General features: G+C 35.3%; 1 protein-coding gene across 8 annotated transcripts in view; it reads left to right on the forward strand.

Annotated features, from left to right (window-relative positions):
- Positions 1-26603, forward strand: part of DMXL1 (Dmx like 1) — a 77201-nt gene extending 50598 nt beyond the window's left edge. For 3 of the 8 annotated variants that reach the window (XM_062513465.1, XM_062513467.1, XM_062513468.1), the window contains 15 exons: positions 6006-6210; positions 7180-7319; positions 7657-7742; positions 8966-9167; positions 10394-10511; positions 13582-13668; positions 14320-14441; positions 14559-14700; positions 18802-18862; positions 19348-19475; positions 19670-19762; positions 20228-20319; positions 21231-21283; positions 22318-22535; positions 22934-26603. In XM_062513465.1, the coding sequence (XP_062369449.1) occupies positions 6006-6210; positions 7180-7319; positions 7657-7742; positions 8966-9167; positions 10394-10511; positions 13582-13668; positions 14320-14441; positions 14559-14700; positions 18802-18862; positions 19348-19475; positions 19670-19762; positions 20228-20319; positions 21231-21283; positions 22318-22535; positions 22934-23158 (1972 nt within the window). In that variant the 3' untranslated portion in view covers positions 23159-26603. Of the gene's footprint in view, positions 1-6005; positions 6211-7179; positions 7320-7656; positions 7743-8965; positions 9168-10393; positions 10512-11771; positions 11835-13581; positions 13669-14319; positions 14442-14558; positions 14701-18801; positions 18863-19347; positions 19476-19669; positions 19763-20227; positions 20320-21230; positions 21284-22317; positions 22536-22933 lie in introns of those variants that run through there. The other 5 variants (XM_062513463.1, XM_062513466.1, XM_062513464.1 and 2 more) reach the window with 3 other exon arrangements.
- Positions 26604-27670: the final 1067 nt, after the last annotated feature.

Here is a 27670-nt window from a genome sequence, read left to right on the forward strand (position 1 = left end):
TCAGGTAGTAGTGTTCTCCATGGAATGCGTGGGGTTTTCCAAATCCCTTCCTTCCTTCAGTACTCATAGTCCTACCAAACCTTCAGGCAAGATACTAGTTTTAGTACTAGGCCTTTACATGCAGTTTGCTATGTGTGGGGCTTTTTTTTTTTTTTTTTGCATATGCAGAAAGACAGAAAAACTTCTGTTTGCAAGCCATGATACTAAAATTTAAAGTAAAATTTTGTGATTAAAGAAGCACATAAATTGGACCTCTTTAAAAGAGAAAATTGTCAGCCCTATAGTATTGTAACAGCTCTTCATTCAAAATAAATATTGAGTATAAAATTCCTTTGACCATGGTTTGAAAAGATCAGAAGTGTTTCATATCTTTTTTGGAGAGCTGCTTGTTTTGCATTTTGAGTATAAGCATTATTGTGCATGTGAATTTCTAAGTGTTCATTCCAGATATTAGAAGTGCAAGGTGTCTTGTGATATTCGAAGAACCCTTTAGAAAAGCAAACAATCTTCAAGTTTTAAATTAAGATAATGATAAATTATCCTCAGGTCCATTAAAAAATTCCTGTAATGCTTTTATTTAGCATATGGTTGTGTGCTTTTTAGTTTAGTTTGACTTCTATAAAACCAACAGCAAAAATGCTAGTTAACTAAGTTTTTAAAGGAAAATTTTATAAATACAGATTCACTTAAACTCTGATGACTTTCTAAATCACATCTGAATATATATGTAGGGAGATAAAATGTAATTTTATATTAAAAATATTGCTATTTAGATGTATGTTACATATTGAAGTGTCTTACCTTACATTTATGGAAAGCTGTAAATGTGGTCTGTTTAAATATCTTCATCAGACTTTTAGAAAAAAGTTTTCAGAGTAGAAATCTTTAACCAAAAGTGAGCTCTTCTTCTAGGTCTGTTTAGCTTTCTTTGTGGTAATGAGTAAACATTTCTCTCCATCATTTTGGTAAGGTAAATATGTTTGCTGTTACAGAATTTTCAGAAGTCACAACTGGCTTTTGTTGGCAATTCTGCTAACTAGGTGGTGCTAACTGTACAGTAAGCTATGTTAATATTACTGCTACCACTGGTTTAAAACACTATGTATTTTTACAAATTAGTTATTCTAAAATGCATACTAAATGTAGCCTGTCTGCTGCATGTTTTTCTGGAGAAGGAATGCTGGCTGGTTGATTGCAGGTGTAATAAAAATGTTGCTGTAAAAATCAAGAAGCTCAAATTAAAAATTTAAGGGAAGGAGGAGCATTTTTTTAATACTAGTTTTTAGGAATAATCACTGAGAAAGGGGCGTAGAGGTGTTCTTTGGAGTTACTCAAAAACTTGAACAAACTAGGCCATCATTTAAGCCAGCCCTATTCTGAGTAAGGGGTTGGACGAGGTGTCTTTCAACCTATGTAATTTTAGGATTTAGTGTATTATTACTTGTTTTTAATGTGTGTTTATGTAAAGCAAATTTGGGGGAAAGGTATTTCTCCAAAGTCCTTTGTCTGTCACATTGAAAAAAATGTTGGGGAGAGAAAGGGGGAAAAAATAGGCCTCCAATGAAGCAGAGGGATTAGGATTAAAACAGCTGTGTTTTTGTGCCTTTACGGTTTCTGACACCGAGAAACAAATATTGACAAGTGACTGGAATGCTTGTTCCTGTCAACTATGCCATATTCTTCCATAATATTATTTAGATTTTTTTCTATATCTTACCATTTTGTTATGCATAACTAGACTCTTTTCCCTTATGTTTACTTCTGATTTTTTGTGAAATGCTTCCACTTTCAAATGGAAATCAAAGGCTAAAAATTCTGAGCACTGACAAGTCTAATGGAATAAGACTATGCATGTTTTCTCCTCCTTGCCTTCCATCTAGTCCTTTAGTGCATATCTGAATGTGGCTGTTGATCTCCAAGTTTGAAACTTATTTTAAGAGATCATAACTCTAGGTACAGCATTGGTCAATAAAGTTATTTCCCTTTTTGCTCTTTGCTTTATTTGACTTGAGTACTGTAGTAACTTCAGATATAAAATTTCACTTATTTAAATATGATCTTTCTCTTAGATTCAAATGGTAAAAATAGAAACCGAAAAACAGTACCTGGTAGTCTTAGAAATTCCTAATCCCTATTTTTTATGAAAAACTTTTTAGTGTCTCTCTCACATAAAGATCACACAGAACAAAGCAGTCTGAATGCTTTTCAAATCATTATACTTTTCAGCTGTGTTTCTTGTTATTGCAGTTGCAGCAAATGATTTTGGCAAACAGAACTTGCACATGATGTTTTATTTTCCAAGAGGCAAAAAAAGAACCTATTGATTATAGTAATATTTTTCAGAATCACATTTACCACATTTCTCTTGAAAACTGCCTTAGAAAACTGTTTTATAATACAAATCTATATAGTTCTGATAAGTTCTCTATCATCCAGAAGGTTTTTAAGGGAGAATTTGACCTTTACTTTAGCAGTTAGAAATCCATAGTTTCATTTCACATATTCAGTTATTCCATGCTGCAAGAGCAAATGAAGGAAAGTTGAAAGTAATCTGCCTTTTAGCTCTTCCTGGGAAGGTGGAAGAGAGGTAACACAGATCTTTTGATTACCATTGTATGTCTTAGAACCTGGAAGAAATTCAGGGATTTTCTTTGTCTGAAACAGTCCAAAATTCTTGGGAAATAACAAAAATTTTATTTTTTTCTTACAACCAAAATGGGAACGAAGATAAATGCTTCAAATAAAAAGAAAAAAAACCCAAAAGAAACATGTAAAATATTTTAATTAGAAATAAATGAAAAATTCAGAAGTGTAATTGTTAATTTGAAATACTATATGATAGTCAGAATTTTAATGACATTTTTAATGTAGTTGTTAGTTTTTTTTAGAATGTATAAAAATAAATTTGTGTTAGTACTGTTTTTCAAACCACTTAGGTTGTTTTTCTTTTATTTGCCTTACAAACTTAATTTTTGCCAATGGCTAGCCTGCAGGATTCTTAGAAATACAAAGAGTGATCCAACAGAAAGGATTAAAGTACTTTAAAAAAAAAAAAACTTGCCTTTTTAATTCTGCTTTGAAAAACAGTCTGCAGGCTCATACTTGCTCATTTCTGTATCATGCAACACTTGCTCTTTATTTCATGCCTAGTGAATTTCTTTTTTTTTTTTTTTTTAGTAGTTGCCAAAAATTAGCTAAAAATTCATAGTGATGCATGTGCATGCTTCTTAACTGATAAGCTTTGAATAATGAAATAATGTACTGCAGTTATTGTGGTTTTGACTTTTAGTACAGGTAAGTGGATTTCAAATACTATCCGTAACAGGAAAAAAAAAATGATACCGCATGGAAGTGCATGCTTAGTGTTATGATATTCCTGTTCCAAGATGAAAGATGGGATGTCTTCATTTTTTATTAGATTCCATATATGAATTGTTTTGTGGCTCTTGTGGTTTAACCCCAACCATCAGCCAAGCCCCAGGCAGCCGCTCACTCCTGCCCCCACTGGTAGGACCATGTAGGAAGTGGGAGGGATAAAACACAGAGAAAACTTGTGTGTTCATATCATGACAATTTAATAACAAAAGCTATGCACGCAAGCAAAGATAAACAAGAGATGAATTCACTGCTTCCCACGAGCAGGCAGGTGTTCAGCCTGCTCCAGGAGGGCAGGGCTCCATCACATTGACAGTGACTTGGGAAGACAAACACCATCCCTCCAAATGTCCTCTCCCTTTCTCCTTCCCCCTGCTTTTTGTACTGATGTATGACCTTGATGCCACATGGTCTGGAATATTCCTTGTGTCTCCTCCCAGGCACCCCCAAACTTCCTCACCAGTCTGGAAATACAAAAGCAGCAAAGGCCTTGGCTCTGTGTGAGCCCTGCTCAGCAATAACAAAAACATCTCTGTATTATCAACCCTGTGTTCAGCACAAATCCCAGCCATAGCCTCACAGTAGTCACTTGTGAAGAAAACTAACTCTACCCCAGCCTCAACCAGTACAGTAGTTCAGCTGGTTATTATGATAATGTTTATCTTCTCAGGTGGTCAAAAATCTTTCTGAATCCTGGAATAACATGTTTATTCCTGGTCCAGAAATGACCAGAAGTAATGAAGTAATTCCATTGACTAGTGTGAGTACAGAGAATTTGTCCATTAGAAGAAAACAAATTAAAAATTGTGAGATATGAAAGACCTGGAAGTTTTTGTAAAAAACATTTATTTAAATTTTGCATGGTTCACAGTTACAAATTGTACCGTGGCCTCAGTTTGTTATGAGCAAATAAGCCTTATGTATGGAAATAAGTTTCTAAATTACCATTGTTTCTCTTTTGTTCAAAATGTTAGACCTTCTGTTTTCAAGTGATTGTAGTACCCATGAGAGTTTTGAAGGACATAGTCTTTCAGGTACCTATCACGACTCAGAAAATCTCCTGTGGATAAAACACTAAAAAAATAAGGGTATAGGAAATACTTTGTGGTAGTTTACTCCAGGAACAGATAGGTGTGCTGGTTCTTCTTTTGCCATCCCTGGCATTATTAACAGGAGAATGTAAGTATGGAAGCTTCAGTGGTTGTTAGTTTTGTGGGCCCTTGGTAGCAGAAGGGAATAGGAAACTTAAACCAATAAAGAACGTATTTGCAATGGTCATGTTGGAGTTCTTCCTTTTAACTGGTCTGGCACAACGTGTTGATGCTTGAGCTCAGTGATGGAGCTATCTGTCCCTCAGGTGAGCTCTTTTAGCCTTCTTTGCTCCTGCTTACTACTGCTGTTAGATCATAGGGCACTCCATACTCCCCTCTGCTTAAGAAAACTGATTCAGCTAAATCGATGTTTGAAGTTTTGTGGACTCCAAAACAAAGTTCAAAAAATTAACTTCCTTTTTATCTTCGTATTTAAGCTTTCTTTGTTTTACCGAAGTCTTGAACCCGTTCCTCTGTTTCACTGTAGAAACTGATCTCTGTACATTACATGTATCTATTCAAAAACAGACTAAAAATACTAAAAAAACCTCCAAAAACCCCTTGAACAATAAAAAGACAACTACAACCTTCACCTTTTACAATCAAGTAGGAAATTGATTCAGGTCCATTTTCTGTGTTATGAAAGATGGCCAGCAAATCTCCAAATATAATTTCTCCCTTGTCACTTTCACTTCTGATGTGTTCTGAAGAGTCAGAACACGAATAATTGCTGACAAGCAATTGGTATCATTCCTCCTCTACTAATAGAAAGGCTGTATTAGAATATGATTCCTAACAAGATCCAGAATTATTTCAGGGTATCAGGTAATAAAAATGTGTTAAGATATTCCTGAAAGCATGAATGAGCTATTACCTTCAGTAGTGTAATAATCAAGAATGGAAGTAAATTCTTTTGATACTTCTTAGTTTGAAAAAAATTAATGTTGGGGCAAGTGAGCGGACCTCTCCATTCCTAGGATGTAAGGTGTTACTGCAGATAATTAATCCATCCCTGTTTAATAAGTTGTATATTAGATTGTGTTAGTTAAAATGTGATGTTTTATATTTGTTGGAGGAATGTGTTGTTGGGATTTAGCAGTTGTACTATTAGGGAAAAAATACAGATCTCCACTAGAGGGAGATACAGAGTTAAACGTTGGAGCAGGAATGGCAAGTCTCTGTGTTTGCAATATATAATCTGAAAAACAAGTCTCCTGGCTTGTCGTAAAAGCAAACATAATCAGTATTCATTAGTCCTTATTAAAGTGATGTAGTTTTGCAAGACCGCTGCTTGAGTTTTAATAATTATCACCTTTGTAAGAAGAGATCTTCTCATGCAATTATGGGCATATTATTTACGCAGAGTGTTTTTACATTCTGGAGTTCTAGTTAGGTATTAGTGTTATGTATTTGAGGGTTAACATTCTCTGTTTAGTTGTTACAGAAATGCTAAGATAAAATTCTGAAAACTAACAATGGTAAAAATTTTTACTTTTCATTGAGAGTTTCTTTATTAAAAGCAATAGGGTGGTAGAGAAGAAGGTTTAAAACAACATCGCTGTTGTATTCTGTCATAGATGATGGAGAGAAACAGCAAAAACATTCCAGGCTTTCATCAAAAACTCCTCCAAAAGAAAGTTCTCAGTTGCCTGCATTGCCATTGGTAGACCAACAATCATCACCATCTTACAAGGAAAGATTTATCCCTCCCGAGCTTAGCATCTGGGATTATTTCATTGCTAAGGTAATTTTTTGCTGTTTTGACTATTAAGTGTCTTCTATCACTTCTGGATTGGTAGATTTTCTCTTAGTCATTATTCTTGGTACTGATGTGGTAGAATCTGCTTGTTTTTATTGCTCATGTTTAGCATTTTCTAAAATGCCACCTATACATATTTTTGAAACAGCTTTCTTGAAAACAATTGTGATTCAATTAATTTATTTTCAGATTATGGTATGAACAAATTATATTGATTTTTTATAATTACAGAGTAAAAATATGTAGGTAATTATGGGTCACCTATTTAGGGGAGCAAGGAAATGTGAGAAGCACTTGTCAGCTGTTTCAACTGGGTGAAATGCATAAGCATACCCACTGAAAATCAAATTGTGTTGCCTTGTTAAGTCCATTGTGGCAGTTCTTTTTTTTGTAGAAAGTTCATACTTCTGTGAGTTATATGCACATTTCTATCAAGTGTTATCTCCATAAGCAAAGTAAATTAGGTAAGTGTATTTTAAGAGCAAGGATAAAAAGGAAAATGTGAATACTTAATAGCACAGTGAGGCAATGGTAATGATCATAAATATTGAATACTGTAGTGAGAGGATAGGATTTCTCCTTGTTCTTGGCAAAGCTGAAGAGAATACACCCTGGGGGTTTTCACTTCTCTCTGACAAGCTCATGTGTCCCACATCTGGTTTGGTGTATCTGGCATGAAAATAAAATAAGAATTGGAAAACAATTAGTGTTTTCATTTTCAGCGTTAGCATTTTCAGTAATGTAAAAAATAGTTATGGTGTTAAAGTATGTAGTGCTTATGGACAATTACCCTTTTCATAAGGAAAAATCTCCAAATCTAAGTAAACTGAATAAGATGATATATCTGCTTTTTATAAAAAGCATTACACATTATAAATATTCAAATTTTAGAAGGTAATTTAGAATGAGATAATTAACTAGAAGATACTTACAGAATTTTGTTGAAATTTTTAGCCATTTCTTCCATCTCAAAGTAGAGTGGAATATGATTCAGAGGAGAGTCAGGAAAGTGATGAAGATGATGAAGACAATGATGGAGACACGTTTGCATCAAATTTACCTAACCAAGAGCATTCTAATTCAAATTCTTACAGGTAAATAGCTCTTTAGACTGCACAATATTTTTCCACATCCATATCTGACTTGTGTTTCTGGTTTTTTTTATTTTCAAGATACAATATCAATTACTTGATATTTCAGTGTATTATCAAGACTCAGTAGTTAATTTTTCACAATAATTATTTTATTCATTTTGTTAGTATGTGTTATAGTGAATTTGAATTCAAAGTACCTATAACATTCTAAAGTATGGTTTGTAGTTTGCAGTAGTTTATAAAGAGGATTTGAAGCTGTAAATTTAAAACCTAATATTAAATAAGTGAGAAGATAATTTTCCTATTAGTAAATGACTTACTAGTGCTTTCTTGTTAGTTGGTCACTGATGAGATTGGCAATGGTTCAGCTGGTACTTCACAATTTGAAGATTTTCTACCCTTTGGCTGGACATGATCTTTCAGGTAATAAGCAGCAGAGTTGTCTCTTCATACCTAATTACCACATTTAAAATCAGTAATGTATTGAGTAATATACATGTATTGTAGCTTTTAGTTCAAAACTTCTTAGTTTTTCAGTGATAAGGGAATAAATGTTCTGATACTATTTATCATACAGGTGTGTTTATGAAATTATATGGTGGGTGGCTAAGGTGAATGGGTAAGAAAGAATGCTTAGGTCTCATGGGTTTTTTGCTTTTTAGGCATGTAAGAATGTTTGCAATATTTATTTCTTGGTGGAAACACTATGATTTTTTGTAATTGAGATAACATTGTTCCTATTCCTTGTTTCATGGACTCATAGAATGGTTTGGTTTTGAAGGGATTTTTAAAGGTTATCTATGTCCAGCCCTATGTCCAACAGGGCTGCTCTCAGTCTATTCATCACTCAGTTTTGGAGGGAGGTGCCCTTGTCCTTGTGGAAGCTTTTGAGGGTCACATGGGGGCACTCCTCAGGCCTGCCAAGGGTGGCATTCCCTGTGGGTGGCATCCCTTCCCTCCAGGAAATCAGCAGCACCTCTCCCACTGGTGGTGTCTGCCAGCTGCCTGAGGGTGCCCTGACTACCCCTACCTGTGTCATTACTGGGGAGATGGAACAGTACCAATCCCAACATGTGTCCCTGAGGGATGACACTTGTTACTGATATACATTTAGACGTTAAACCATTGAATGTAACTCTTTGGATGATGTCATTCAATCAGTTCCTGAGCTGTCAAATAGTCCATCCTTTTGGCTGCAGTTGAGAGGCATAGATGATGTGCGGAGGCCTCACAGAAGTTAAAAGTAGAGAACATCAATTACTCTTTCCTTGCCCTCCAATGCTGTCAGTTCACAATAGAATGGCACTAATAGATTAGTTGGGCACAGTTTGCCCTGTATTTTGTCAGCTTTCTCTTACCACCTGCCTGTCTTCCATACACCTTGACAGCTTCCAGGAGGTTCTGTTTCATAACAATCTGTTCCATAATATAATTTCTCCAATACTGGAGAAATCTGTCCCTTGTTCAGCTGTAATAGCCCTAAGCAGTTCATCTTTTTATACTTGTGAATATGGACTTAAGGTTTGAACAAAGCTTACTTGTGGAGATACTCAAAATAAACTTCAGCCTTCACCTGCTGGAATTATCTTTGCCAAGGTTGTAATGGAAAGGGGAGGGGTTTTATTGTTATTTACTTGTCTTTGTAGAGCTTCCAGTTAGTTCCCCGACATGCCATGCAGTTTTGAAAACTCTACAGCGCTGGGAACAAGTTCTTCTCCGACGTCTTGAGCTGTATGGGGGTCCTCCTCAACATTATATTTCAGTTCATGCTTCTGAAGATGCCCTTGCTGCTGGTCCTGCATTGCTTCGCCACAAAACTTTACTTGAGCCTACAAACACTCCTTTCAGGTGAGTCTAATTTCTATAAACACTGACTGTAATATCTTTGATATAAATCAAGCATTAGGTTGTTAGTGCGTGTGATAGATTACAACTTCAATAACTATGTGGTGAGTTCATTTCAGATTTCAATCATATCTGATCCAAAGCAAGAGCGGGAAAAATATTCCACAGTTTCTCATTTTTTAAAGTTCTTCTACTTAAGCTTAACATAGATTTTGAGTGTCTGTGGAAGAAGTATGGTTGACAATGAAACATTTGCCTTGGGAGATAATTATGGGTTAGTGACAGTGAATTAAGTAATTCCCCCACCTTTTGAGGTAAAAGGTAAAATAAAATTACCTCACAGTCTTATCAGTGTTGTTACCTAAAATCAGAGAATAAATACTGATTATTTATAATATTTTCATACTTACGACTGAACATAATTGCATGGTTACCCAGAAAATTGTGCTCAATCTCCTAAAGTGTAATTTTTAGAATAGATTTTTGCCTTTTTAATCTTACTGTCATTTGTAGATTTCAGAATACAGAAAGTCTGGCTTTTTATTGTAAGATACTTCATTATGTTCACACTTGAGTTGTTTAGAAGGGGACCAGTTTAACATGGATTTGCTGTCTCCCACTACTTTTAAATTATTTTTTAAAGCAATTCTGAGTTTGGTAGATTTTGGCTTGTCATAAGCAGCTATATATAGCAGCTATCTTGTTATTTATGAATTTTGCTGGAGTGTGCCATTTCTAGGGATAAGCATAAGCATTTGGATTCTGATCTGATTCTACAATCCTTCCAATTTTGTTACTGTATAATCTTGGATGTTTCAGAGATGTTGCATAGCTAATGATGTTTTCCTAGCAGGAAGTGTTGGTCATTCATTGTCCTTGTGAAAGGATCACTCTTTGGGACTAAACAGAAATTATTCATATTGTAAAGAATGAGCTGGACTAATAAATAATTTGTATGCTGCTCTTACCATTGTGTAATCTTAGAGATTTTTTCACTCGTCCCAGGATAGAAGGAGTTGCTACATATTGTGTTTCTTCTTCCTTTTGCACCTCCTCTCATGTTTAGGTTTTTAGGAAGAGGTTATTAAAGTGCTTTCAGATAGGTCTTGTATACAGTCTGTAGCTCTGTAGTTTTGCTTCAGCATTTCTTCTGACTATAGTTGGATTAGAATATAAATATGAGCATGATGTATAAATATGAGCATGATTTATTCAACTTTGTTCTGTAGATCTAGCAGTCATGTTGCACAGTCTGTGAAGAGGCTCTGGCAATACTTGGTCAAACAGGAAGAAATCCAGGAAACTTTTATCAGAAATATTTTTACAAAGAAGCGATGCCTAAATGAGGTTGGTATGCTATATAAAATGCAGAAAATATTGCAGGTCTATCTGTAACTTGGATTTAATTTATTTTGCCAGCTTGTTTAGTTCTGGTGCATGAAGGGTTAATGTACTTGTCAATTACTCCAAATCTATGGTGTTTCATACAAAAAATACTTTTCCATTGTTTCATAGACTACAAAAATAATCAGACTTTGACTGTAAAATGACAGCACAATGTTGCTACAGTCAGTTCTTTAAGATCAGTATAAAAGCTGCTTCAAGAGAATGACAAAATGGACCATTTCAAAGATTAATATCAGTAATCTAATGAGCCCACAGTATTGGAAGTTTTAGTTTGTCCCTACCATAGCCATCCTGGTTTTTATCCATTGCTTCCTCTAACAGCCATGTTATGATTCAATTTTAATAGGAAAAATGCTCATATAGCAGTTAGTATTTCTGTCCCTGATTATTTGTCCCATTTTCTAGTTGAATTCCACTTCCACATAAAATTAAAGGTTTTTAAATGTTGGTTCTGTAATGAGCTTTTGGATCTTTTTCTCTCATTTTGCCTGCTCCTAATCTTGGAAGAATTGTTGGTATTACAGAAAAGCTGTAGAACAGCAGAAATGGAGAAGAAGGAAGCAGATGTGAACAAACTAAATATGCAGGAGAAAGAATATTCATGACTAATAAAGCCGTGGCAGCAGAGAGTTCTGCACAACCTAACCTTTGTCCTGTCACAACTAGAATATTAGCTTGTTTGGGTAATGTTGGCTAACTGTGATTACTGCAGAGTGCAGTTAAAAGGACAATTGTTCCTTTTTGCTGTTAGAAGTGTATCACTTCTGACCATATTTTATGTTAACACATCCATGCTGTTATGCTGTATAGGACAGGTACTTTGGAAAATTTTAGATGTGCTTTATATGTTTCAAGGTAGGCCCACAGCCTTACACAGCATAGTTGGCTTTATTTTCTATCTCGTTGCTAATAAAATGTGAGTGCAGTTTGCTCATTTTTCAAGAAATTTGATTTTCAGGGTGGACAAGGTGCTGTTACAGTACAAAGTAAATTATGTGTACTGTACTGAAAACAGAGTTCAGAGTTTATCAGTTATTCTTATTACATAAAATAGGGTCCATGTGTTTGCAAACATGCTGTTGTGTTTCAGTTGTCATGTGTTGAGGTACGCAACAAAGAATTGAGGATTTCCTTGATATACCATGCATGTTATGTCTTATCTTTATGCTTTGTTCTGTGGTGTTTCTTTCCTTGGTGAAGTCATCAGAGGAGCACAATGAAATAATGAAAAATTCTGTGGGGGAGGAGCCCATCGTCAATAAGGTACATAGTAATAATCCTCAAATTTATTAGACCAAAATTACAAAATTTCTTTTTCCTAATAAAAAATGCAAGGGATTGAGTTCAACTGTTATAGAGTTTTATTCGAAGCTGAATTATCTTAGCTGCATTAAGCAACTAGGTACAAACAATATCTCTTATTCTGTAGCTTGGCCAAGTGAAGAGCTGAAGTTGAGATTTGCCCAAGTGACATAAATTCAGTAGTAATATGGTATATAGTATATACAGAACCTTTAATCAGTATGAGCTGGCTGCAATAGTTGCTTAAGTGAAAGTGGGACAACTGCACGTTGAGCAGTTTGCTACTGAAAGCTTTCACTGAGCCTTATTTTAAAGATGGTGACAACCCATATAACAGTGTTTTAGCAGCTGTCTTGAAAAATCGGTGTGGTCTACTAAAAAGGTAGAGTACTAGGCCTAGAAGCTCAAACGAATACTGTATTATTTTCTTCTACAAAACTAGTGTGAAGACAGAAATGTGAACTTTGTGGCTTGGACTACCTTGTTGATATTAATTATGTGATAATGCAGTATTAGCAAGTAAGTAATTTGAGCTGGCTGGAGAAAAAACAATTTTAATTTCCTGCAGGTTTGTTCATCACAAGACACAAATCATGGTTTTATATCTATTTGCCAATGCAGTTTTGTCCACTGTTATGTACATAAATGAAGTATCAATTTTGTTTTGACTTTAAATAAGATATTCTACTTCTTGGTCTGTAACAGCTGTGTTTTTTAGACTTTGTAAAAGGCCATTTGCAATTCTTTGGCAGAAAAATCATACTGCTTTTCAAGTAAAATATTATTGTTCAAATCTTTTAAAGCACAGAAAATTAAGAATTTGAAGATGAGAAGCTTGAAACAGTTGTGAAAAAATTCTTTAAGATTTTTTTTTAAATGAAATATTACATCTGTAATTCAGATTTGAATTCTTAGGTCATCATTAGTTTGGCAGTGTTACTACTTTTACTGCAAAATTATTTTGTAACTGCAACAGTCTAGGTCTGTAATCTGTCAATTTAATTATTTCAGTGCTGAGTTCTTTAATTTTGGGAAGGACTGCTACAGTGTTGTTAAAGTTTAGAGTTCTGTTTTGTGCTGGCATATACCTGAATGCATTTCTAAAATACAAAATGATAGTCAATATTCAAATCCAGCATTAGATCCCATTGAAAAAAATTTGATAGAAAAAGGCTTGCAGTTCTGGCATGTACAGGATTTCAAATTTATTAAATTGTAATAAGTGTGATTAGATTGCACTGAAGAAGTTCAGATTCATTTTCCTTTTTAGGAGTTTGCCTGCACCTTCTTTTGGACTATTTCATCAGTTTCAGTGGCAAAAGATGTTTGCTAAGATCAGTCATAGACTTAGTAAATTTTTTGAGAGCAGAACATCAAAATTCAAAATTTCAATCAACAGTGTGTTGCATGTAGCCTTGCTGGTTTTCATCACCCCTGAAAGACTTGAGAATGAACACAGTACTGTGGCTTTTGTGACACATTACACTTTGTTGCTGTGGTAGTCTTAACGCAGCAATGGGAAGTTATTTTATTACACAGAACAGGTTTAGCGTAATTGTTACAGACTGTATTTGTTGAGTTTTCTTTGAAATAAAATTAAGGGAAAAAAGAAATTTCACATGTAATATTGATTTGTCTCTGTACTTTCACTAAAACGTGATATTGCAGAGGAGTTTGCATTTAACTGTGCTTTGTATTTTAAATACAGGTAGAAACAGATTTGGGATACTCTGGTGGCAAGGCAAGAATCATCCATAAAGAGTCGGACATCATTACTGCTTTTGCAGTCAATAAAGTGAGTATAAAGGAGGTAGAATAATCTAACTGCTGTGTTTTCTAGCTGATACACAGGCACATTGTGACTGGGTGAGATAGCAGGAAGACTGGCAAAGCCTGTTTTCAGCAGTTATAACTTCTGGCAGTCCCGTCTCTAAGGCACTTCAAAATTACCTTTTCATAAACAACTCTACTACAAATTGTCTCCTTTTTTCTATTGTGCAGTGGATTGATGGAAGGGAGAGGTGGCTTCTACTTTTTGGTTTTTTTTTTAGGCTTCTGTAGGTGTATTTGTCCTTTTCTGTTAAGCAGGAAGTATTTTTTTCTTCTCTGTTCAGCCACGTAACCCTTCAGATCTGGACTGAGAGGAGCCTGGTTGCAAGCCTTGTACTATAGTTATCTATTGCTTGCCCTCTGAGAAAAATAAGGAGATACTTGAGCTGCATGGGGAGTACAAGATGCAAATACTGTGTGATACTATTCCAGATGCAAATAAGTTTTTAAAGGGAAATATCAAGTATAAATGTACATAGATTTATAGGTGTAAATGTTTGGGGTTTATAAACTAAGTATACAGTTTTGTGACCAGCAGTGCTATAATCAGAAAAAAATCAAATAAATTTTTGAGGTTTCCTTTTGCATCTGTGTTTCTGTATGTTATTTTTTTCAGGCAAATCGGAACTGCATTGCAATAGCATCAAGTCATGATATTCAAGAATTGGATGTTTCTGCAATTTTAGCTACGCAAATCTATACCTGGGTTGATGATGATATGGAAATAGAAAATAAAGGGTATATGTTCTTGGTTTTCAATATCACATTTGACTGTGCTTAAATCAGAGTGACAAAACACGGTATTTAATGTTGCTGTTTCAAATCTTAATTTAAAATGTTTCTTTTAATTTCTAGGGCTGATGATTTCCTAGTTATACATGCTCGTGATGATCTGGTAAATGTTCAGGGAAGCACTCCTTATACACATAGTAATCCTGGCACACCTATCAATATGCCTTGGCTTGGTAGTACACAGACTGGCAGGGGTGCATCTGTGGTAAGTTGCTTTTCAAAGATTAGCTTTATGTATTCTATCTACTTCTCTCCGTTTGTCTGTTCAGTCTTGCTTGTTATATTTTGCAGTTAACATATAACTATATATAGCCTTTCTGTGTAGCCGAGGCAAGCTGGATATTTTTGGTAACAATTCATTTAATAGGTTAAAGTACTGCACGGAATTTTAAGGGACACCAACTAAATAAGCTAAGCTTTCAGTCAAGTCATACATGCTTTCTTTAAAAGCATCATATAAAAGCAAAGAATCAGGGTTTGGGTAAGAAGTTAGACTATAAATTCTTTAATGACTTGAAGCCAAATGGTGTATTTAAAAAGCATATATTCAGCAGGTTTCAGAATATAAATCAACAAGAATTGGGTAGAAATTATTGTTAAATGTTGTGATAACTTTTATTTTAAGCATTATCTTCATCTTCTTTTTGATCTTTAGAAAGAGATCTTGTATCTGGAATGAACCTTGGCCCTAAGCAAAAGGTTATTATGTTAGATTTAATTCAGATCAAATGATAATTGTAGCCTGGCCATTGACACTCTTGTCTTAGTTCCTGTGGAGAATAGATGGAGATCTGTTGATTAGCTGGCTGGGAGATGCTTATTTGGTGACACTTAAGTGAGCTGAAATGGTCATACAAGACACCAGTATCTCAGTCTGTCTGCATGTGGAGTTTTCCTAAATAATCAAATGCATTAAGTCTTGAGACTTGGCTGTACTTGGTGTCATTTAACAATTCAAAGCAAGTCTATAATTTGTGGCAGAATGAAGTAACCATATATTAATTAATATTGTAAATGATTTTGAAAATAGCTGATGAATATGAGGAGTAAATAAGGAATAAGCACTATAAGATTGATTGGTAAAGTTTTCCACATATGGAAGTGAGTATTGTGCCAATACCTGCACCTCTGCCTTCACTTTAGGAACTACTGATCCTAGGTGCCAGTGTTGCAGCTCTGCAATTAAAATCAGGTCTCTTCTGCAAGTATTCTCTGAATGCCTTCACCACTTTCTCTTCTCACTTCCATTTTCAATATATATATATAATATCTGTACATACAGAGTTTTTGTGTTTGTGTATTTCTCAATGTTAAGTGATTGCATAATCTGATAATGTAAGTGGTATTTACATGGCCTTCTATTTTGCATGCAGTAAAACTTTTTCCTAAATATATATTTAGCTCTGTTTGTGTTGAATGCTTTTGCTGTTAAACTTTGGACCTGGATTTTGTCTAGCACACTGTTTGACTATGACAGACAATCAAGCACAGCGTAGAATGACACCTACCCACTAGGGAGGGAAGACAGAGGTACCTAACGAAGGACAAAATAAATGAAGGAAAAAAATAGGGATTCTTGGAAGGAAATAGGGATTCTTGGAAGGAAATAGTGTTGATGTGAAAGAACTGAAACCTGGAAGAAAAGCGGCTTCACTAAGGCCTTTCTTTTGCTACTATTTGCTGCTTTGTTCCTTCAGATACTGGTGATTCTTGGCGTCATCTTTGCTTTTCCATAATATTCAGTCCATTTAGTAGTTTGTAGCCCACTGTTCTGTAGCATTACTGGCTTTTCAATCTCATTCTCTTTGCTTCACTTTCGTCAGCAAGGGACAATCCAGCAGTTAACATTTTGTTAAGTGTAAGGTTTTTCTGTCACTCTTCACTAGCTAATACTAGCACAGCTCATACAAGGGAGGGTCACTGCCAGGCACTTGGGCATAGTTTGTTTACACAGTTCTTACAGGAGGTGTTCATGAGAGAGTTCTGAATGAGATAGTATGTACCTACAGCTCTGAAACTTAGGCAGTGTTACCAACAGCTTGTCCTGTGAATCAGTGTGACTGACACCAATATTTAAGAGTTTAACAACTGGTGGGGTGCAGTTAAAGTGCATTTTTTTTTTTCAGTACTAGTGCACATTAGGCCCAAAGCACCCAACTGTCCAGCAAAGGAGCCAGTGCTCTAGCCATTAGCTGTTCTAAGGGCAAACTGAGGTCTAGCAGTGTCAAATGTCAGTTACATTAATAATGGAAGTATTTGCATTTCATAATTGTACTTGTTTTCTAAACTGGAGAAACTGTACCAGAGTTCTGTTAGTGTAACCCTTCCAAGGCACATTCCTGTAAATTTGCATTTTTCCAGAGCATAATCCAGCAGGGGTTAGGAGATCATGATGTGTGCTTACCTGTTGAATGGAGGATGATGACTTCCATTAACTTCTGGGTAAAAGTTAGTAGCTGAAAAACTCAATCCAGCCCTTCATTTTAGTTAAGAAATAGAGTGAACATGAATTATTGTTCTTCCGTTTACCTATAGATGATAAGTTGGGAGTATGGAGAGGAAAGTATTGCAAATATAAGTGCACTTACCAGTCTGTAAATGTTTGAAGAATATAATTCTCTGTTGTCCTGAATTTTAAAATGTATATATAGTTTTACCGAACCATTTGGCTTTTTCCTTGACATTTCCTGACATTAGAGGAAAAGAAAGATAAATATATATTTCAAGATCTTATTTTTTATCTTTAGGAAGTGTTTTGGAATGACCTTGAATAACTGAAGGGCATAAGGCTTTCTCATCAACAAAATTTTGAGAATTGAAAGATCTAGATCTGCTTCCAAAATGTAATTAGGAGGATTGCAGTTACTCCATGAATCCAAACACAGGGAAATTTTTACAAGAAAGTACATTATTTCCTTTCTAAGTACTTTTCCTCATTTTTGTTTGTGAGCTGATAATTTAGAGGATATTTCTTTAAAACTCTATTGATTGTATTTAAGAATATGAAGCACATGAAAATTTGTAATTCCTGCCTCCTTCCAGTTAACAACCTGATATAACTGGGGGCCAGGGGAGAATACCATATTGGAAATACCTCATCACTATCTACTGCCCCAAAGCAGTGTTAAAATACTATCTGAAATTACAGCAGCTGAAAGTCATAGATGGATTCACTGGTCTTGAAGGTACTTTCTGACCTTAATGTTTCTCTGAAAGTTGTTCAGTGCCAGCTTGCTGTTGCTGTGTGGTAAGTGATCAGCTGTGTTGAAGATGAGTGCCCTGGCAACAAAATTTCATTTGTGTTCTCATTTGAAGTTAACACTTGCCACAAATGCATATTTTGCCCTTCTGAAATGTTGAGGTAATTACACGCATGAGCAAACCAAATCCAACAGTTCTCTGAGGAAAGACAGTCCTCAAAGAAGTCAGATACTTTTGAGAGCTATTGGGGGATAAAAGAATGAAAACTTAACTCTAACATACATTATTAGAAAGAAAAGAAGGGAAGAGACAGCACAGGCACAGATGTATTTCCTTGACAAAAAAAATACTTATTCTTTTTTCCCTTTTGTGTGATGAATGTATCATTTAAATAGGTGGGGTTTACATATAGTTGTCTAATGTCTCCAGTCCTCTTTGCACATTGAATTCTTCCCAGCAGGAATTAATAAAATAAGAGGAAACAAAAATCTGGGTGGTACGCCTAGCTCAAAGTAAATTTTGAAATTTGGAAAAAAACATGCTACTGAAAATTCATTTGATCTGTATTTGCAAAATTTGAAGAATTATTATTTATTTAATACCAGTTAAAAGGTATATTGCTTATTTTGGATGCTCACAAATAACCACTTTTCAATCAATGGCAGTAAGTTAACTAGACCTGAAAATACATATATTCCTTCCTATTTTTACTTTTGTTAAAGTTTGTTTACCTCTTTCTTTACATGCTTCTGCCTTTCTCTTGCTTATCTTACAATATTCAGGAATATTCCAATAAATTTAATGGAATCAGAAAGGAATTGGCAAGAAAAGAGGTAAGACTGCAGTCTAAGGAGTGTTTATATTTGGATCTGTACATTTCTGAAGAAAAAGTTTAATATTTATCTAGATGTATAAAGCTGCAAAAGTGTTAAAATCTACACTAGTCTTGGAAGACACTGACTTCTATCTGAATCTCTAAACCCAGTACTTTTTTCATTGGAATTTTGATAGGAAACAACTCTCTGCAATCACTAATCGTTCTCTAGTTTGATAACTTTTTGTTCACTAATACCGTTTAATTTTTTCTATTTTTTTTATTGAACAGATGCTCAAGAAAGCTATTAATAATGTCAGAAGAATGGCTTCTCATCCAACGCTGCCATATTGTAAGTTCAGGTTTTTCTAAAAAAAGAAAAAGTTATCAGAGATTATGTATTTCTTGCTCACCTGTTTCTTAGTGTGTTGCTATCTTGTATAACAACTATCTAATACATGTTTTGAAAATTCTTTAAAAGCCATACTTACTGAAACTATTTTTCATTTTAAAAAACAATATTGAGGATGTAGAATAGCCTTTAGAAACAGCAAAATGTACTGTATTTCTCTTATTTGTGACTAGAATGAAGATACTAGGAAAACTGTGTTACTATTTCCAAGTAACTAGCTCCATATTTCATGAGAATCTAAATACAGTTCTTAATCAAATAATGAGTAACGTGACTTTGAGTTGCAGAGGTATGTCCTGCTCCTACACCAAGACAGATACCATGGCATAATTTTTGCACTAGCTATTTTGAGATAGTGTGAGTTTTCTTGAAATTATAAAAGCTACAGCTCTTGTGAAAGGTCCTGTAAATATTTTCTGTTGCAGACCTGACAGGTGCTCAAGATGGAAGTGTAAGAATGTTTGAATGGGGCCATGCACAGCAAATCACATGTTTTCGATCTGGTGGCAACTCAAGGGTAACTCGAATGCGGTTCAATTACCAAGGAAATAAGGTAACTGACAAAACGCTTCTGTATGTTTTCTCTCTCTTCTGCTCTCTTCTGCTGTCCCCTTCCCTTCCCCCCAATATAATTGTAAATTAGCAGAAACTCACGTGCTTCTAATCTAAACTATTTTCTAAAAATTGTGGATGTTTTCTCTGCAATACTTACATATGTACTTCCTATTACTATGTATTTTCTTTCAGTTTGGAATTGTTGATGCTGATGGATATATCAGTTTATATCAGACAAATTGGAAATGTTGCCCACTTACTGGAGCTTCACCTAAGCCATATTTGGTAAGCTGAAAACTAAATTAGTCTCCATAAACTTGTGTTGTGTTCCCTTATTTCTTTCTCCCTTCAGAACAGCTAGGAGAGGGCAAGGATTATGCTGATAACCAGTAATAATCAAGATTAAGTTATGTATTGCTACCATCCTGTGGACTGTATGACAGGCTCTTACACTCTAATCATACTTACTAAGTGGAGAGTGGAAAATGCAGCATGAGATCTGAAATAACTTGAATGTTCATTGAGACATGTCAATAATGGTTACTTTGTCAGTTAATGGACAATTGCACAGGGCTGCAGAGTATATTTCCATGAAGAATTAAGAGTTTTAAAAGGCACGCCAGTACCTTTTTATCCTGTGTTTTTTACATTTCTTATTAAACACCTTTCCTTCTCAAGGAAGTTTAATATTGCCTGCTTGCACAGAATAGATTCCTTTTAAGCTTATAATTTCTAACTGCAATTTTTCAGACATGGCAGTGTCATAGCAAAACAGCCAATGACTTTGTTTTCATCAGTTCATCATCTTTGATAGCTACAGCAGGATTTTCTTCTGACAACAGGTAGGATCTGTTGTGATAATGCATAGAAATGAAGTGGTGCCTTATTTTCTATCCTTTCCCCCACTTTGTTTTTTTATGATTCTTCTTAAGCAGTTTAAGAGTACTTCTGCTTGGTTTCTGTCTTGGTGGGAGAGGAAGAGAAAGCAATGTTTGCAATTAAATTTGTGTGCCTATTAAGGGGGGGTTTCATAGGGAAGCACAAATACCCTGCTCATGTTCCACATGAGAAATGAAAAGGGAGGTCTTGAGTGCTTCTGTCAGGAATACAGTGAGGAATGTGTGGGAGTGGTTTATGGCTGTGCCAGGGGAGGTCTGGCATGAGACTGGACATGAAGAAACATTTTGCTGCAAGAGGTTCAGACACTGGGACAGGCTTCCTTGAGGTCAGTCCCCAAAGCCTGTCAGAGTTTGAGGCATTTGAACAGTGCCTTTAATGACATGCTTTAACTTCTGCTCAGCCCTGAGGGTGTCAGTTGGGTGGATTACATGATCCTTCTAGGCCCCTTCCAGCTGAATTACTCTGTTCTGTCCTACGCACGTGAACCTGTCATATAAGTGATTTTCGTAGCTCTGGGGAGTTTGCATAGCTCTTAATTTCTTTTGTTTTCGTAAGTAAGTACTGATCAAAAATATCAAAACCTGCTAATGTTCCTGTGAATTAAGATACAAAAGATTGTTAACATAAATGCTTTATGGAAATAGCAGTTATAGAATGATTGTGTAGCAGGCATGTTCTTGCAGTGTATGATAAACTATTGAAGTAATTTGGGGTCTGCTCAGAAGTCATCATCAAAAGTCTGTTTACAGTGCCTTATGCCTGAAACAACCTTTTTAAGGTACAGATGACTTACCAAGTGTTCAGAATACCAAAGACCATCTGTTGCTGAATTAAGCCATATTTTTTTCTGCAGAAATATTTGTCTTTGGGATACTCTGGTTTCTCCTACAAACAGCTTAGTGCATGGTAAGTAAAATACAACAAACAGAATGTTTGACCACAGTATAAAAAAGTGTGTTTGTGTGTCTATCTTTCTGGAAGAGTTATTGTGGGAAGTAATTTTAACACTGACAGTGAAATGTCTTTCACTATTCTGTGTGAGTGCACCAGTGGGAATATCAAACCAGATTCTTGTGGAATTACTTAGTCTTCTATATATATGATTGGTTTCATGGACATGAGCACCTTCCTTTGCATGCCTTTCAAACATTTCTGTTCTCTTTTAAAAGGTTCTGGGCAGCTCCTGCTTTAGAACAGTTATTCCTCTAAGTAGGATTTTTGGGGATGCAGTAAGTTTTAGCTGTGTTTCCTTAGCTTTATTACTAATACTTTGTTGCAAGTAATACAACAAATGCATTCAATAGCTGAAATATGGAATTGAGATCAGGGCATTGTGAACTCCTTGTACTTAAAGTATGGTGAATGCTTAAGAGTATGTGAGAGACAAATGGAATTTCTAAATGTAAATTCATAGGCCCTTTGAACTACAAGTACAGTGTACAAAGCTGTGTTCTGATAATTGTAATTTTCATTCTCTTTTTCCACTCATTTAGGGGAGCAGACATATCCAAATAAATTTAAGAAGCAGAAAATTAGCAGTAAAATGATCAGTGGAAACTTGCAAGGTGTTTGTGCAGATCGTTTAGGAATAATTTCTTGTGGGCATTAAAATAACAAATCTGGTATTTAATTATTTTTGAATAATCTGTTTCTGGTCAAGGATTTAGAGTTTGTGTTTACACAGGGATAGAAAAAAAGGATAGAATTTTTTGTTAATAGAGATCTTAATTGCTTAATTTGAGAATACTGCTTCAGAATGTCTGATGGGAACCAGGGTTTATACATATATATATATATGTTTATATATGTATAGGTACTACAATAAGTGGACTGGTTGTGGTCAACTGGATTTACAGCATCAAAGTCGCTATTGTCTTGAACTATTATAGGTTGTTGTAAAATGCAGTGTTTTATTTAAATTACTTTGCTTTGGCTTTCAGCTTTTATCTGTCATGATAGTGGAGCAACTGTGTTAGCGTATGCTCCAAAACACCAGCTGTTGATATCTGGAGGCAGAAAAGGCTTTACCTGTGTAATTGATCTTCGCCTAAAGCAGCAGCAACAGTTACTCCAGAGTCATGATTCTCCAGTCAAAGCAATTGCTGTTGATCCTACAGAAGAGTATTTTGTCACAGGATCTGCTGAAGGCAACATAAAGGTATTAATGACGGGGAGGGAGCAGAGATGCTGTGTACATTTAGAAAGAATCTTGTACAGGTGTGGTACAATCAGTTGTCATATGTATTACTTTTCTTCTCAAATCTAACTTTCACATTTATTAATTTAATTATGAAATGTCAGTTTTAACCTCTTTTTAATGCAGTCCTCCTTTTAATTAGCGATATTTTAGTGTCTCTCTATATTGCCAATTATAAAAAATTAGTACCGGTATTCTATAAATATGTCATTACAGACTGCTACATATTCTTCTTTTACAGTTAGTGTCAGAAAAGTAAATGCAGAATGTACTGCAATTCCTCCATGATTCACTGGTGATGATTTTTAAGATCATGCTAATTATCCATACAGGAGATTGATGTTTTGATGCTTTTCCAGGTATGGAGTCTGTCTACTTTTAATCTTCTTCACACTTTCATCAATGAGCATGCTCGACAGTCTCTCTTCAGAAACATCGGGACAGGAGTCATGCAAATTGAAACAGGACCAGCAAATCACATATTCTCCTGTGGTGCTGATGGAACAGTAAAGATGAGAATCTTGCCAGATAGATTCAGCCCTTTAAAGGATGTGTTAAAAAATGATGTGAAGTTTATGATCTAATGTTTTTCTCAGAATAGTGAATAACATTCCCCTTCTGCCATCCTTGAAAATATTTTTCCTGGAGCTAACCAACAAAGCAGATGCACAATGATAGCTTATGACACAAAGATGTTTTGGGGATTTTTCTTTCTCCTCTTCTGCCCCCAATCCCTTATTTATTAATTACCTGGAGCTTTTAGTCCCTGTTGCACTAATGCCTTAAAGATTAAAAGGTCCTTCAGATTTTGGTCATTGCTTAAAATAAAAGCTAAATACTATTCCACATTATGTAGTTAGAATTTATAAAGATGTTGCTGAATTAGTTTACTCCTCTTCTTGAGGTAGTTACACTCTCACCTGGAGTGTACCATCTGGGCATGACCTCTGCTTATATTCAACAACATGCCACCTTGTAAAAGCTTGTCTATCCTGATGGAAACCTTAGGTAATGTTCTTTTCACTGTGGCAGCCATAACTGTTTCTCTTCTCAATTTTAGTCAGCCAACAATAAAAATTTATGTGCAGAAGAGAAACAGAGTCTCCAGGAGGGACTACTCCTGGTCATGCAGGCATTCATACAATGAGCCACATTCTCTCTCCATTCCTGAAATCCAGGCTGTTTACCTCTCTAACTTGCCAGATCTCCTTCCTCTCATTTAGAGTATAAGAAACTGAAGGATGTTCTGTAACTTGTCTTCTGTTCTATAGCTTGAATCACTGCCATCAGGATGGCAGGCTGACCTTTTGAAAACAAATATATTTTTAACCCTGAACACTCCCTTTACAGAAAATAAAATGTAAGTATGAATGGATATCTTCCTAGTAAGATAGTCAAGATTATGTGTGAAGCCTTAGACTTGATCAAAAAGATACAGGCAGATACTGCTTTAGGATATGGCACTAGAATTTCTTCAAAGACTATTTATTTAGATGTCTGTAGAGGAAATAAAAACCAACCTAATTTATTTTTACATTTTTTCCAGTAATACTTTTATTTATCCCAAAGATAATCCATTCTTAGCACTTACAGTCTTATTTGTCTGTTTTTTCTAAGTACTTTAAAAAAGGTAAAAGGAAGTAATAGATCATCAGCAAAATACTTCTACACTGTCAGTCTTTCTTTCTTGATCTACTTGTTTTTGTTTACATCTGGTGTCAGATGAAAGAAAACAAACTGAGAAGGATAGATGTAGAGGGGTATTTTTTGCCAAAATATTAAACTGCATAACTTAAATGTTTGACCAAATTATTAATGCACAAGGCCTTTTTTTTTTTAGTCAACTAAACTGTTTCTGTATGTATTTTGGATTACTTTACCTTACTTGAGAGCTTGACAGAGGTTTAATTTGTAAATTAGATGTGAGGCTGGATTACTTGAATGCCAATGGTGTACTTTTTGCTAAAAGATATTTTGTGAAATATAATACCAAGATATTAACTGTAAAATAAACTTGTCAAATTAGGAACTATGGGGATAAATAAAGCATAGCAGAAATGAAGGGCTTGTAAAATGAACTATGTAACATTCTCAGGATGCTTTTATCTTAAGAATATAAAGTTGTTTAAAAAGATTTTGTAAAATGTATTAAGGTCATTTTAAATGTATGTTGCGCAAGTTGCAGTGCAAACACTATGAAGGTTTTTATGCACATAACCTGAATTGTCAAATTGTGCAATAAAAAGAATGTGAATGTTTTGCCATGAAGAAACATGTGGCAGCATTTCAAACTAGTACAGCTGTTCAGTGATTCAGTTGTAATTGTTCTTCCTTAACACTTAGAGATTGAAATTGAACGTGATTTCAAAACAGTTTAAGTATAGTGATGGACCAGAAAAGTGACTAGAAGTGATACCACCTTACACAACAGACTTGCCCAATGAGTTATCTGCTCAGTGGCTGAGTTTCTAATATTCTTTATTTTTATGGAAGAAGGAAAACAGTGAAGTAAACAGTAGCACACTCCTTTAGAATCAGCTGAAACCGTGACTTTGTAGCTGCTTTATATACATGCATCAGTTTTATACACCCACTGAGCTAACAAAGTTTTAAGTGTACAAAAATCATGGCAGTATTATATAATTGTGTCCTTGTCCCTTTGTCCTTAAATATTTATATCTTATTAGCTTTAATTCTTCAAGCTGAAATCTGTTGTACTGGCAATTACAAAAAGCTATCTTACCATCTGCAAACTGAGCAGATTTTAAATGCAATTTGCCAAGAAATACCATGTTGTCATTTTTTTCTGAGTAAAGCTGCACTTTGAAAAATCCTGGCAAACTTACGCTTATACCTGAAAAGTACTGACCTTGACCAGGCATTTTCAATTATGTTTATAGTTACCATAAGCTATTCTCGAAATTAAATTGTGTAAAATCATAATGTATTTGCCACACCTTTATAATCTTTACAATAAATCCTGCAGAAACTTAATGTTCTAGAGTTCCATGTTGCTGCTATTTCATTTACAAATCAGTTGTTTGCTTGCATATTGTTCATTGATATTTAACTATTGTAAGGCAAATTATCAGTAGCTTTCTTGTAATGATGGAGTAAAAATGAGTTAAATTCTGTTTTGTGTGAAACTTTTAAAGGGACACTCTCAACTTTGAGTCTAGTCATTGGAGAAGAACTGAACTCAGTTCTGGCTGTTGCCCTTAACTTCCACTGACTTCTGTTCTCCAGCAATTAATGCTTTTTCCCTGTTGCTATGCAAGTTATTAAAACTTAAGGGTACTAGTGCCTAGAGAGGTCCCGATGCTTAAAGTAGCCATGTGCACAAACTGAATATAGAATTTGATTTTGCCAGTGCTTAATCAATAATACTTTATTGTCCAGACAAAATAATTTAGCTTGTAGTTGATAATGTCCCTTTTAAATATCATAGACTGGGAGTTGTGACTTGTGTTTGTCTGTGTAGCAGTACATAATGCTGTCAGTGTGTCATTCTTGTGTTGCTAACTGTTTCCATTTCCTCAGATACATGGTCCAAGTTCTTCCTGATTACTTCAGCAACTTGTGAAAGTTAAAACTCTGGCCATCTGGGTACTTAAACTGGCTTGCTGTGTGACATTACACCAGAAAATTCTCAGCTGACAGCTGCTATGGCAGGATGTTGATGGAGAAAGGTGGAATAGATGCAGATTTTGTACCATGCCAGGGTGGTGCAGAGTGAGGTCATACATGTTCTACTGCATTTTAGGAACCTCAGAACCAGTTGCAGGAAATAAACTATGGAGATATCCTACACTAGGTACCCCCTTCCTATTTAGAGCACCCAGTGTTAGATTAGATGCAATAGTTACAAAAAAGCAAGTGATTAAGGGGAAATAGGCTTGGAGATAAGTTCTCCAAGGTAATTATTTTAAAATCTTTATTTTTACTAAAAATAGCAAAACCATCGCTAATGGCAGGTTCAGCACACTGATCAAACTACTTTCTATAAAATAAAGATATTGATTTACCAAGTTTCTTAGTGTTTCTTATTCCTCCCATTTCTAGCTCTAAAATATGCATTAATTTGTTTTTTTTTTAATGCCTTATCAACTCAAGCTTTTATCTTTCCTTGTTCCTAACTTTTTCATGTTTGGTAGGGGGATTGGGTTCTGAGTTTTTTGGTTGTGATTTTTTTGTTGTTGTTTATTTTATGCATAAGTAACAGAACTGAGTAAAACTAAATTATTTTGCAGTGTAATGAGGCTGATGTAGTAATGGCTTTTTCTGTTGTCTGCCACAATTTAAATTTTGAAGCCACTTTTTTCTTTTATTTAACCTTTAAAACCTGTGAAGGTCTTGGGGAGCTTCGTCCACATCTATGTGGCCACCTCTAGCAGAGGTGCAAGTATGAATGCACCTGTTATGATCTGATTAGTGAGAGATGCCCAAATTAAGGAGCAAACGAGACAAAATGCTATTTCAACAATTCTAACTATTTTGTAGCTTTTTGTGTGCAGGGGAAGGAGAGAGTCCCAGCAGAAGACAGTCACCACCAGCAGTTGGTCCTTTTTCACCCTGGGCTTCTCAGTGGTGGTGTGGGGGGACCTGGTTCATTCTTCTTTTGATTAAGTTCTGTGCAGAAAGGGATGCTGGGTACACAAGATCAGCTACTGATTATGTAAATTTTTCACTATGCGTTTTAGCAAAGAAAGGAATCCATGCTTATTGGCTACAAGTTGCATAGTTCTCTATAGTCAGTTAGCATTCTGTCTTCCATCGGTTAATGTTTCCATTGCTTCCTATGCTAATTAGTCAGTTCTTTCTCTTCATTTTGAGTCAGTGGCCTTCTTGCATCGGAGGGCTATGAGCTGGTAGTTGCAATCTCCCGCTGCTGGAGCTACCTTTAATCCAGTTAGAAGATGGTATCACGGTTGCTGAATTGGATTTATGGCTGTCTTCCGTATGTTGGGAGTTCTGCCTGGTGTCCTTGTGGCCTGTGAATTTGGCATTTTTTGTATCCACTGTCGTCCCTCTGGAGGCTGTTGGTGGTTGCAAAGGCCGCCTGTCCCGTACCTTGGAATGTTCTTTCTTCGGTGAAA

This window comes from Cinclus cinclus, chromosome Z, assembly GCF_963662255.1.
Source record: "Cinclus cinclus chromosome Z, bCinCin1.1, whole genome shotgun sequence".
Classification (NCBI taxonomy): domain Eukaryota; kingdom Metazoa; phylum Chordata; class Aves; order Passeriformes; family Cinclidae; genus Cinclus; species Cinclus cinclus.